This window comes from Miniopterus schreibersii (assembly GCF_964146895.1).
Source record: "Miniopterus schreibersii genome assembly, chromosome: 10".
NCBI classification, from domain to species: Eukaryota; Metazoa; Chordata; class Mammalia; order Chiroptera; family Miniopteridae; genus Miniopterus; species Miniopterus schreibersii.
This window is the reverse complement of record NC_138110.1, coordinates 36,748,950-36,762,666: the sequence shown is the minus strand read 5'-3', so window position 1 is coordinate 36,762,666 and position 13,717 is coordinate 36,748,950. Positions and strand designations below refer to the sequence as shown.

General features: G+C 34.0%; 1 protein-coding gene across 3 annotated transcripts in view; it reads right to left on the bottom strand.

Moving 5' to 3' along the window:
- Positions 1-13,717, bottom strand: part of SS18 (SS18 subunit of BAF chromatin remodeling complex) — a 49,489-nt gene that overhangs the window by 19,181 nt on the left and 16,591 nt on the right. For all 3 annotated transcript variants that reach the window (XM_081148547.1, XM_081148549.1, XM_081148548.1), the window contains exons 4-5: positions 10,666-10,819; positions 5,060-5,281 (exon numbers count right to left, since the gene is read on the bottom strand). In XM_081148547.1, the coding sequence (XP_081004673.1) occupies positions 5,060-5,281; positions 10,666-10,819 (376 nt within the window). The remainder of the gene's footprint in view (positions 1-5,059; positions 5,282-10,665; positions 10,820-13,717) is intronic.

The following is a 13,717-nucleotide window of genomic DNA, read 5'->3' as shown; positions in this document are numbered from 1 at the left end:
AGTTTCAACAATACTATATAATATTAATTCAAAAACAAACTCCAAATGCTCTAGATTTATGTGGCACAAGTGACAATCTGCTGTGAAAGTAAAGATCCTGTCTTGCCCAAGTAAAAAGCTATGGAGACAAGCTACATTAGAATGTACAGTTTTGTGTCACGCAGCATGAAAGCTGAAAAGTTACGAACCATCTGACACAGAAGAGACTATATAGCCCAGAAAAATTCTGAAGGCATGGACTATAAGTAAGCATGACACTGAATATTTCTTAAATGCAATTTGTAAAATTTACCCCTAAAGATTCTTGTTTAGCAGGTATAGCACGGGGCAAACAAATCTTATTTAACAAGTACTCCTGGTGACTCTGATCCAGGGAGTCCTAGAACCACACATTGAGATAGAGTTGTAAGGGAAAGAACAACCAATCAACCTCTTTTACCATAAAAGCAGCTATAGATATGGCTCGTATAAAATGTTTAATACTGGAGTAGGACTGCCTCCTATAAGGGTACTTAGGATGTTAGCTAAAACATGAATCCAAAGAGGTTTGTGTTATAAATATGCCAATATTCATTGAATAATATACTTAATATTTGTGCATTTCATGCTATGTAAATGTTACCAAAAGAAAAAAATATTTAAAAAAATAAAATTTAAAATGTTGAACTCTAATAATATGCAGACTAAAGTGTTATAGGTAAAGTGTACAGACATCTGCAAATTACTCTGAAATGCATTTTGAAAAAAATATTCATTGATGGATGAATAGATGGACAGACAGAAGAATGGTTATCCAATTTAGTAAAATATTAACTATAGAATATAAGTGGCAACTCTGCAGGCACAATTCCTCCAACTTTTCTGTGTTTGAAATTTTACATAATAAAATACTGGGAGGAAATTTTAAATTAGTCCTAGGGCAAAATACAAAGATTTCGCAAAACAACAGTAAAAAACAACTAGAAAATGGGCAAAAGACATAAAGAGACATTTCACTGAAGAGGATATATAATGGCAAATAAGCACATGAAAAGATGTTCTGTATCAGTAGCTGTTAGGGAAATGCAAATTAAGACCACAACGAGATATCACTACACATTTTTAGAACAGCTAACATAAAAAAATATATTGACAATACCAAATGCTGACAAGGATTTGAAGAAAGCAGATCTTTCATACATTGCTGGTGATAACTGTAAAATGGTACAGGCACAATTTCTAAAAAAAACTAAACATACACTTATCATATGACCCAGCAATTGTACTACTGGGTACTTATTTCAGAGAAAGGAAAACTTATGTCCAAATAGAAACATGAACTTGTTCACGACTGTTCATAGCATCTTTATTTGCAAAAGCCTAAAACTAGAAACAACCAAAATGTTCCTTAATAGGTGAATGATTAAATATACTGTGGTACAACCACACTATGCAATACTACTTAGTGATAAAAAGGAATGAACCACTAATTCAGTCAACAATTTGGATATTAATTATGCTGAGCAAAAAATGCCAACCTGACAAAGTCACAGACTGTATGATTCCACTTATGTGACATTCTGACAAGGATAAAATTACAGGAATGGAGAGAAGTGTAACAGTGGTTGCCAGGGGTTAGAGATGACTGGGGGAAGGACACACAGGCTCTCTACAGTACCTTGTAACTTCCTGTAAGCCTGTAATTATTTCAAAATTAAAGTTTTTAAAAATGAATCACAATGAAACAACTGGATTTTGTCTACCAAAGCCAAAAGGTTTTGGTATAACTGACAACCATCTGCTTTATCTGACAGTTCCTTTTTTGGTTCATTCCAGGAATGACAGCTGATGGATAACAATACCACAGAGAAGGATGCTAGTTTTCTAATTTGTTATGGCAAGAAGGAAATCTAGCTACTGTATGAGTCAACAAATAGGGTAAAGTAGTGATGAACAAAACAAGATACAGCTCCTTACTTCATAAAACCTAGAGACAAGAGAAAAATAACTAAACAGACACTTACAAATAATTATATAATTGTTAAGTTCTCAAGCTGCTGCTACAAAGAGTCTAAGTACAGGCTACTTAACTTTATAAGTAGACTGCACCTTGTCTATAGAGTAATTTAAAACTTATATAGCAAGATTATAGTTGAAAAAGAGAGAGAACTTGTGGACATGGACAACAGTGTGGTTGAGGGGGAGAGAGGGGTGGGTGGAAGAAGGCATAGAGGGGATAAATGGTGATGGAAAACTTTTAATTTAAATGTAAAAGGATTATAGTTGATTTTTTATTTTATGTTCTATGCTTTTCTGCATTTCCCAGATTTTTAAATATTATTTTTATAACCCCAAAAATGTTATCATTGAAGAAAAAAATCACAACCTTGAAAAACTTTCAATATAGCAATATTGATCAAATGTATAAACAAAGCATCTGGTCTGAACTACAATTAGCTGTACATCCTTCAAAATGGAACAAACAGAAACCAGCAATAACAGAGTTATCTACCAATTTAAGAGTGAAGAGAGATGAGTTTACTGGCACACAATGTGACTTATTATATTGTAACTAGTACTATAAATTAGCAGAATACTTCTCTTTCTTAAATAGTCAAAATGATAAATTGTAAATGTATGAGGTATCTGTCCCTTGGATTAATTTCAACCAGATTCCTAAATTACAATGACAAGAATTTTAGACTAGTTACATTTTTCCCCTTTAATTTCATTTTCAAAGCTGAGAAAGAAGGGAAGAAAGAGGGTAAAAAAGTCACTTCAAAATTACCAGACTAAATGCATCTAGACTTTGACCTTCAATGTTCTATTTAGAAAAACTACCACCATATATCACCAATTAAAGTTCAGAAATATATCACTTAAATAATAATTACTAACATAATTGAAACTTAATTGTTCCTTTTTAAAACAAAATTCTCAGGAGGAGTCATTTTCCATTTTTTTGGTCACTTGACAAAGATTTAATCTAAGAAATCCCACAAATATTTTTCCTTGACTAATAAACCCTATTATTAAGACTGGTAATTAGCTTTAATATTTTTTCTAATATCTCTTGACACACAGATATGAAGATAGTCAAAAGATTCCAATATTTTGCCTTTAACTCAAAGAACAGCTAATATCTCAATAAATGTGAAGAGAAATACATAAAAGTCAAAACTGTTTCCTATAAAATTTTTATATTTTTCAAGCTTTTCTTTAAAGACTATATTTACAACGTAGTCTCCTCTAATTTCTTCCACCTATTTATCAAAACAGAAAATTTTTAATGTAAAATATGTGGTTCATTTTTAGAAACTACTTAAAAATGTTTTATAATGAAGTGATTAAAACTTCGAGTAAAACTTTCATCATGCTAAACAATTGTTTTTATCCAACAGGTACATGTAATTAAAATATTTTTATAAGAAATTCATATGATTAAGTAGATATTGCTAAAACCGAGTATAATTTTATTTTGTAATTGTAATTTTCTTTGGTGTTCTTTAATTCTAAAATATCAAATTTAACTTAAGAGATTTTTTAATACACTGAAAATTTCTTCACTGATTTTCATACTAGTCTCTCTTTTGAAAAGGACCTTTTATTTCTCTAAATCAGATCCCTACATTGTCATTTTCTGTATAGTTTCCTTTCTATTAAAAAATTCATAAATTATAAGAACAAAGCAAAAAATAATGTAAAGTATAGTAAAAGAAAAAACTATACATTAGTATAAAAGATGACATTTTTAAAAAAGCATAGTAGGTCCTAAGTTTAGAATAAAAAATTCCTATAAATACAACTCCTTTCTTCAAAAACAGACACTATTTTCCTGCATGCATATTGCTGCATGCATTATTTTTTTCTTTTTCAAATCTTATGTCACATCCAACTATGCTGCAGCAACATCCATTTTTTTGTGTACGCCCTAACTTTTATTAACTATAGTTTCTAAGAAGTATGCCATCATTACTGTATTTGCTCATAGAAACACTACCAATTTTCTTGCTCTCTCTCCTGGTAACCAACTATATGAGAGACATCTGAAATCCATCCTGATCTAGCAATGATTGTATCTTGCTATTGGTTTGAATCTTTAATTGACCTAATAAAAAGAAAATAACATTCCATCATGGGTACTAAACTTTTGGAGAAAAAAATGAAGCAAGCACCAGTTTTGTGAAGTTACATTCACTGACAATTTATTCTATTATCTTCCTTTGTTTTCAGTATATCTCATCAAAATTATAGAAAATTTCTTGTATTAATATTTAAAATATAGAATATATTACTTCATCGTAAATAATTATCAACAGATTAACAGACTTCCTTTATCTAAATTCACTTTAGTGATCTGTTTTTCATAATCAAAATCTAGAAAACTTTATTGCCAACATATTAAATCTATTTTATACTCTTAACTTTACCACATTTCATAACTGAAAAGCTTTAGGCTGGCAATATGCCAAATGTTTTAACAGGCAATTAGCAGAACAGAGCGCCACTTACCGGTTTTTAGCTATTATTCACAAGAATACTTAAAAGAGAAACATGATAATAATTTCATTCTGAGATTGCTAATAAAGTAGAATAGACTTCACACCACTTTAATATGAGAACATAACAGCACCTCCACTAAATATAGTAATCAAAAATTATTGTTACAATTACCTTTAAATGCTGAAACTCAGCATCAGAAAACATCCATATAAATTAAGGGATAGCCATATAAATTAATATATCCTTAGATTTTTTAAGGAGTTGTACTTGCAATTTTAATATTATATTTTCTAAATTTTCTAGCTCTAAAGCTAATGTTTGGTTATTCACTGATCACCTTTAAAAAAAAATCCAAAAATATAGACTCTCAAATAAACTGTCCAAAGCCATGTATAAGCTTAAAAAGCTAAATCAAGCAATTTAATTTCTAAACATAAGTTTAAAACTCAGCATTCCTTTCCATTGCTATTCACTTTAAACTTACATCTCTATGCACCAGATAATAACGTGAAAATTTTGTTTTATTTTCAAAGGCTGATGCAGCACTCTAGTCAAGAATAACACAAAGCTTCTTTACCTTGGTTTGGCTGCATATTCATATTTGGTCTGGGGCCATAATTCCCCATGGGCTGCCCCTGACTCATTGTCATCTGATTCTGTACTGGCATGCTCTGTGACGACGGCACGGAATGGTTGTAACCTCCCATGGATCCATGGCTACTTGAAGGCATGTTCATGGAATTGTTTGTCATATTGAGTTGATTGGGTCCAGGTCCCTGCATAGGCATATGATTAGGCCCTTTGAAGGAAAGTGAGCAAAAGCAAAATATGAAAGTTAAATAGATGGTCTATGCAAAAGTAGCTAAAAGTTTTTGGTTGTTTTTTTTTTTGCATTACGATAATAATAATACCAAAAAATAACTTCAGTTTTTAATCAATAGAAAACAAATAAAGTGCTTTACATGAAAGATAGAAGATACTGTGAGGTGAATGTTATTATTCCCATTTTACAGATTAAGAAACTAATGCTTTTGAAAAGCCAAAAACATTCTGAAAAAGAAGAGTAATGAGGGAGGAATAGGAGGCAAAATATAAAGCTGGTGTAATTAAAAGTGTGTAGTATTAGCATATAAATAAACTAACAGATCAATGAATCCAGAGCAGAGTCTAAAAAGAGACCCAAATACATAATATAGTAAACAATTATAGTGGTGATAACTAAGCATCAGTGGGCAAAGGAAAGATAATTCAATAAATAGTGTTGTGAATACTGAGAAGCCATTGGGAAAAAAAGAAGTTGGATCCCTACCACATTACTTCCATGAAGACTAATTCCAGATAATGAAAAATTAAACATTAAAAAAAGAAGAAAAGGAATCATAAAAGAGAAGTTCAGAAAGGAAAATTTTAAAAATAACACTGAAGTGGAAGGGCATTCTTAAGTATGCCAGAAAACACAGTCATAAAAATTGATAAATTAGACATGAAAATAAAAAATTTAAACAAGACCAAAACGAAACAAAAGAAATTAGAAATAATAAAAAATAAACTGGGGAAAAATTATTTAGAAGTCATATCACAGACCAAACAAGTAAAATACCGCCAGCAGTAAAAGAAAGGGGAAAGGATATAAATGACCAGTTTGCACAAAAAACTACAAGAGGTCATAAACATAATCAGACTGTTTACTTTGCTTATAACACAAAAAGGAAAATTAAAACTATGAGACCTATTTTTCATCTTTCAGATTGGCAAAGATCAAAAGTTTTGAATCAACTATTATGAAGAAAGAAGTTCCTTCATAACTGTTCAGGGAATATATACATTAAAATGCACGTAACTTTAACTCAGCAATTTCAGTTCTAGGAATGTATCTTATAAATATACAAGTTTTTGTGTGCACGTGTGTACACATACAAAATAGTGTTTGCTTATTTACTTGTTTACTTATATTTTACAGACATATTCATGGCAGCATAATTTTTAATACCAAAAGAATAACCTATATTCTACCAGAAGGAAACTGCTCACAAAAATTAGAGGCATCCGTAAAAAATGCAATGCAGTCACCAAAAAGAATGAGGCAACTTTTTTTTTTAATTTATCTTTATGGCTGAAAGTATTACAGATGTCCCCTTTTCCCCCATTGATCCCCTCTGCCCTGTACCCCTCCCCCCAGGCCTTCACATTATTGTCTGTATCCATGGGTTATGCATATATGCATAAGGTCTTACGTTAATCTCTCCCCACCCACGCCTTCCCTGTGTGATTTGTCAGTCTGTTCCATACTTCTGTCTCTGGATCTATTTTGTTCATTGGTTTATTTTGTTCATTAGATTCCACATGAGAGTAAGATCACGTGACACCTGTCTTTCTCTGACTGGCTTATTTCGCTAAGCATAATACTCTCCAGGTCCCACATTGCTGTGTCAAAGGGTAAGGTATCCTTCGTTTTTACAGCTGCACAGTATTCCACTGTGTAAATGTCCAAGAAGATGCTTGATATGATTTCAATCTTCTTGAACTTGTAGAGACTTGTTTTGTGTCCTAACATGTGGTCTATCTTTGAGAACGTCTCATGTGCACTTCAGCGGAATGCCTATTCTGCAGCTTTGGAGTGGAATGTTCTGTAGATGTCAATTAAATCCATCTGATCTAGTGTGTCATTTAAAGGCAGTTTCCTTGTTTATTTTTTTGTCTGGAAGATCTATCCAGGAAAGTCAGTGGGGTGTTAAAGACCCCTACTATGATTGTATTGCTGTCAATCTCTGCTTTAAAGTCCTCCAGAAGTTTAGTTTATTTTTGTAGCCTGTGTGTGTCTTTTGTTCTGAGGTGGGTCTATTGTAGACAGCATATATTTGGGTCTTGTTTTCTTATCCACTCAGCTACCCTATGTTTTGATTGGAGCATTTAATCCTCTTATATTTAAGGTTATTACTGATAAGTGCTTATTTATTGCCATCTTATTTCTTTATGCCTATGTTTCTCATTCTATTTCAACTTATTACAGCAGTTCCTTTAACATTTCTTGCCATGCTGGTTTGGTGGTGATAAATTCCTTTAGCTTTTTTTTGTCTGGAAAGCTCTTTATTTTGCCATCTATTTTGAATGATAGCCTTGCTGGATAGAGTGTTCTTGGTTTCAGATCCTTGTTTTGCATTACCTTGAATACTTCATGCCATTCCCTTCTGGCCTGGAGAGTTTCTGATGAGAAATCAGCTGACAGCCTATAGGAGCTGCTTTTTGGGTAATAGTTTGCTTTTCTCTTGCTGCCTTTAAGATTCTGTCTTGAATTTTTGACGTTTTAATTATGATGTGTCTGGGCGTGGGCTTCTTTGGGTTCTTGCTTGGGACTCCCTGTGCCTCCTGAACTTGTGTGACTTTTTCCTTCACCAGGTTAGAAAAGTTTTCTGCTATTATTTCTTCAAACAGGTTCTCTAACCCTTGCTCACTTTCTACCTCTTCTGGCACTCTTATGATGCAAATATTGTTAATTTCATGTTGTCCCACAACTTCCTTATACTGTCCTCCTGTTTTTCAATTGTTTTTCTTTTTGGTTCTCTGATTAAGTGATTTTCTCTACCATCTTCTAATTTGCTGATGCGATCCTCAGCTTCCCCTAATCTACCCTTCATTCCTTCCAATGTTTTACTTTCTACTACGTCATTCTTAATTTCCTTCATAGTTTCTACATCTTTTTCATCCTGTTGAGCATCTTTATGATCAGTATTCTGAACTCCGTATCCTATAGATTGCTTATCTCCATTTCATTTCGCTCTTCTTCTAGAGAATTATTTTGTTTTCATTTGGGGCTTGTGTATTTTGTCTCCCCATTTTGGCTGCCTGTTTGGATTTGTTTCTATGTATTAGGTAGATCTGCTAGGACTCCCAGTCTTTTGGATGGTCTTTGGTGCAGGCCAATGTCAGACGCTGTTTGTGACTGGCCTTGAGTACTCTGTGTGGAGTTTTCTACACTCCACAGCTTGTGATTTCCTCTGCTGGGGCTGGGTGAGTTTGGACAGGACCAAGATGGGTACCAAGGTCTTCTTTTCCAAGCCCTAGGTCCAGAAGCAAATCAGGCAAAGATTCAAAGTACCCAGAGGCTGTTCTTCAGACTCTTCATGAGCCTTCGGCTGTAGAAACTCCAAGGGGTGGGGCCAGAAGTTTTCCAGCAGGGTGGGGCAATTGCTTCCTCCCCAGGCAAAAGCTGCTTGGAAAGTAAATGTCTGCCTGAGAAAGATGTCCTCTGCCATGTGAAGGAATGACTCAGCACTGGGGTCAAATGGGTGCCCTAAAATCTATTCCGCAGCTAACCCCTGTATTCTCCTCACACTGCTCTAGTCCACTCTACCTCTGCCGAAGCCCAAGGTGAGTGGCTGCACAAGAAACTTTGTGTGTTGGCCCTTTAAAAAAGTGCCTGCATTTCCAGCAGTCTCTCCCTGGCAGACAAAAACTCTCGCTGCTTTTCACAGCCAAATGCTATGTAGGCACCTTTCTCAGTTCTAGCACTCTGGGCTGGGAAGCCCAGCTTGGGGTTTAGACCCCAGAGTTTTCAGTGGGAACCCCCCACAGCTGAGATATCCCTCTAAGGCAACTCTTTATATACTGAGGGGTTTCTAAAATATATCTTTATGTACTCATGATCTCTAAGATATAACTTTAAGAGGGAAAAAATGATATATAATACTATCTAATGTGTGCTGTTTTTAAAATAAGAATAAAAAGATACATATATACATGTTTTATATACAAAGAATATCCCTTGAAGGACAACTAGACACCAGTGACTCTGGAACAAAGTGTCTGAAGAGGCAGAGACTGTATGCCTTTTGATACCTTTTGATTTTGGTACCATAGGCATGCACTGGCTAGTCTTTTTTTAAAAAAATCAGTTAACTTTTTAAAAAAAAGAAACCTGAAACTTAGAGTTTATTTGACCAAGAACAAAAGCATATAAAAATAGCTCTGCAACTTAGATTATAAAATATTAAAAACAAAACTAAAATAGTAAATGAAAAGCCTTTATGTCTTTATTCCTACCTCCATATCACTGTGGGCCATGTGGGCCACTGATTGTGGCAAGCTTTAGGAGGAAATAGAAGACAGCCACTGAAAACTCCATTGCCCATCTACCTGATCAATCACACATCAATCTTCTATAAACAAGGCTACCTGTCTCCTTTTGCTCTGTGCTCTCTTTTACTTCACTGTATACACCCATCATCCCTAGTCACCAATGCTACATTACCAACCAACACAATCAGCTAAGTGACACTCACCTAAGGTTGCTAATTATTAATTTTAAAAATGAATTGTCCTGTTAATCTACTTTCATTACTGCTATTTGTATAATACTTTCCTTTGGTTAACGAAAATAACCTTTTCCGTTAGAAAGTAAAAACATTCTTGCAGTAAATGTAGAAAACACCCTGCCAAAAATGATGGGTATGGGCTGTGGCTGTTACAAAAACAAAATAGTTTAAAGACACTTTTCAGATTAAAAATTCAAACTAGAAAAAAGTAACTAAATAAGCACCCAATGGCCTGAAATACATCCTAAGTGGCTCTAAATTTTAAAAAAATAGTAAAGGCAATTGCTCATTAGGTAAGAAAGCTGACATTATTTTTCAGCTTTTAATTTTGCTTTAATATCAATTTCCATATTTATATTATGTGATAAACACACAAATCGATACTCAACTTCAATAGTATCAATGCAAAAATACTCAATACATTAGCACTTCACAGATTGTTTTGTTTCTTTTCCCTATGTGTTTTGCTAGGATTACTGTTTCTGAGACCAATAAATTTTTAATATAAAACTCAGGGAAATGTTATAATACCTTTTCATAAACAGATTTTAATTTTTAAGTCACAGCACAATGTCTTTTTTTTTCCAAAAAGCTTCTAAAGCCAGCTGTATTGCAGTTTCAGACAGACTAAATTTAGCCAGTTCTGTTCATCAGAGGAATGCTGTGTGTCAGCTACATCAAAGCCCAAGGGCAGCCTGATAAACACTGAATACAGGTCACGTAGCTCTGTAGCTAACAAACTCTAAGAGAGCTTGTACTCCGGGGCATTCAAAGCAGTTTTGTCATCAACAATCTAGTATCCCTTGAGCCCCCATGTCGTTTCAGTTGCTAAGCAACTCTGGTGTTAATGTCTTCGAGGAAAAAAACTTACCAGGCATCTGGCCGTTCATCTGGTTCTGCATGTGTGGTGCAGGAGGACCCCCACCTACCATTCCATCTGAAGGCATGTTGTGAGAGCGTGGAGGTGGGGGAGGGCCACTCTGATTCATCCCTCCAGGACCCATAGGCATATTCTGTGTGGGTGGCTAAAAGAAGACAGTTTAGTAAAATAAGAGAAAGAGTTAGACTTAATATATTAAAGATGGCGTAACAGTTGCCTATATTATTAAGTTAAATAGGGACAAAAACACAAATGCATTTCAATTTATTTTAATGCATTTTAATCATGGGCTTATTAACATATTTAATATGCCCCCAAAACTTCACAATATGTTAGCATGAATATATCACCTGACCACCTCAGACCAAAAGAATGCAATAAAAGTGTTATTTTAGTTTATAAAATCTGAATGATAAAAATAAAAATTGTAACATTCTATACAAAAAGAATTTCCATTTATTTACATATAAGGATTTTTAATGTGTCCATTGTTGTTGTTATTTAAGTTATGTTTTAAAAATTAAGACTCCTTTCATTACAAATACATTTAGATTATTTACTATTAATAATGAATTTTACCTAAAAAAATACAGTAACAAAAAATTATTAAAGAACTAGAAGACCCAAAATGTAATATAGTGTTTGAAGGGGGGAGAAAAGCGGTTTTGGTGGAGGAATGTTTTAAAAGAACTAGAAGACCCAAAATGTAATATACTTCATAGTGTTTGAAGGGGGAAGAAAAGTGGTTTTGGTGGGGGAATGTTTTAAACCACGAGACTCAGTGCAGCCCAACATTTTTGTGCCGACTGCTCCTATAGATTGGAAACATTACTGATGGCCTCCAAGGGTACAGAGACAGCTGCCTCAAAAGGATGCCTTTGGCAAATTTCCTAATGAAAGTGTGAAGAAAATCACTGACTAACCTTGAGAGTGCACAAAAGGGCGAAAGGAAAAACACAGATACAAGGTGGTCTGCAACACCTGGCTCCCTTCTTAGGGATATTTTGATGGAGAAAGCAAATGGTTAGTTTTTTTCCAAACCCCTATTTTTATGCCTGCAGAAGGATAGGACAGTATTATTCTTTACAGATCTATTTCGGCCTTCTTTCTTTACTTCTCTATGCTCTAAATGTAACATCTATTCCTATAACTTCAGTTATTCTATTTCTCCCACAATTTTAGATGGCCAGTTAGTGACTTTGTACCATAAAGATATTGTGAACACAATCCTCTCTGGAACGATTAACACATAGACATTGTTCTTTAGTCATCACATCTACACACTCAAATCTCCAACCATTTAATAATCACTAAAATTTACAAAATAACCAAGTGCTACTCTAATAGCACTCATTTAAAATTCATAATCTTAATTTCTTCATTACTAATTCCAAAGGTTAATTGCTCTTTATTAAATATTTTCTCTTTAATTCTCATCTTAAATTCTTTATTCAATTCCTACTCTTCAAAAACACTGATCTTATTAAAATTTCAAAAGTTACCAAATATCAACTCTGTGTCACACACCTTAGTTTTAAATTATCCTTTATCATCCTTCAAATATGGCTGACCTTGACTCTCATTTGAAAATAAAAATCCTTCCTCCTATAGTCATATCCAAATTTTCTATTGAAAATTCACGTTCTCACTCTCAACAGGTTATCATTTTTTCATTTTCCAGTGATTCAATTCATAAAACATGTGGTTCCCATCATAAGAGTAACTTGTATCAAACTAACCCTCCTGCTAATAATTATCTAGACAAATGTAAAAACTGAAAAGTTATCTAGACAAATATAAAAACAATGCACACAGAGAAACAGAGAGGATTATAACTCTTGAAAGAAGGGAAGCTTCACAATCACCTTGGCTTTTTCCTTGACTTTGCTGTGTAACAGGAAAATATAGAGTGCATGTAGGAAGTGGCAGTTCTACTGGTCTGAGTAGAAGACAGTCAGTTCTGGGTTACCAGAGAGCTGGAAACTAAAGAACCACAAAGAGGGAAAATTCAAGAAAACAGCAATTAGGAAGCTGAAAAGCTGAGCAGAGATTTTAGCTTCGGCCCAGTGGTAGGGAGACAGAAACTGGAGTTTAGGTTCCACCGAGATAGAAGGGCCTTCATAAACAATTCAAGCTCTCTACTGAGACTTCAAAAAAGCCTCTCCATAGATTAAAGTCAAAAATGATATAGATCAACCCCAAAACATTTTATAGTAAACCACCAAAAGGCTGAAGGTGATCCCCTAGTACTCTGCCTACCAAAGTAAAACTTAACTCTTAGAGGAAAAAACTAGTAGAGTCCCTACAACTGTTCATTCATAACACCTGGCATTCAATTAAAAATTACAAGGCATACAGAAAAACAAGAATAAGCGGCCATCACCAATGAGGATGCTTATAACAACAGGAAGTAACAAGTATTGGCAAATGTGGAGAAAATGAAATTCTCATAAATACTGTTGGGATTATAAATGGGTACAGTGCTATGGTAAACAATTTGGCAGTTCCTCAAAAAGTTAAACAGTTATTACCACATGACCTAGCAATTCTACTCCTGGTATAAATCCAAGAGAACTGAAGAAATACATTCACATAAAACTTGTACACGAATGTTCACAGCAGCATTACTCGTAATAGCCCAAAAGTAGAAAAAAATGCAAATGTCCATCAACTGATGGTGAGTAACAAAATGTGATATATATATCCATACAATGGACTATTATTCAGTCACAAAATGGAATGAAGTACTGATACATATTACAACAGAGATAAACCTTGAAAACACTATGCTAACTCAAAGAAGTCGGACTCAAAAGGCCACACACTGTATAATTCCAATGTGAAATGTCCAGACAAAAAAATAAGTTGAAGATTCATTGCTGGGGGATGAGTAAAGGGGAGAATTGGGACTGTCAACCCCAGTCTGGGGTGATAAAAATGTTTTGGAATTCTGGATAGTGATGACAGTTGTACAGAACTGTGAATATACTAAAAACCACTGAGTTGGATAGTACTTTACAAGGTTAAAATGCTGAATTTCATG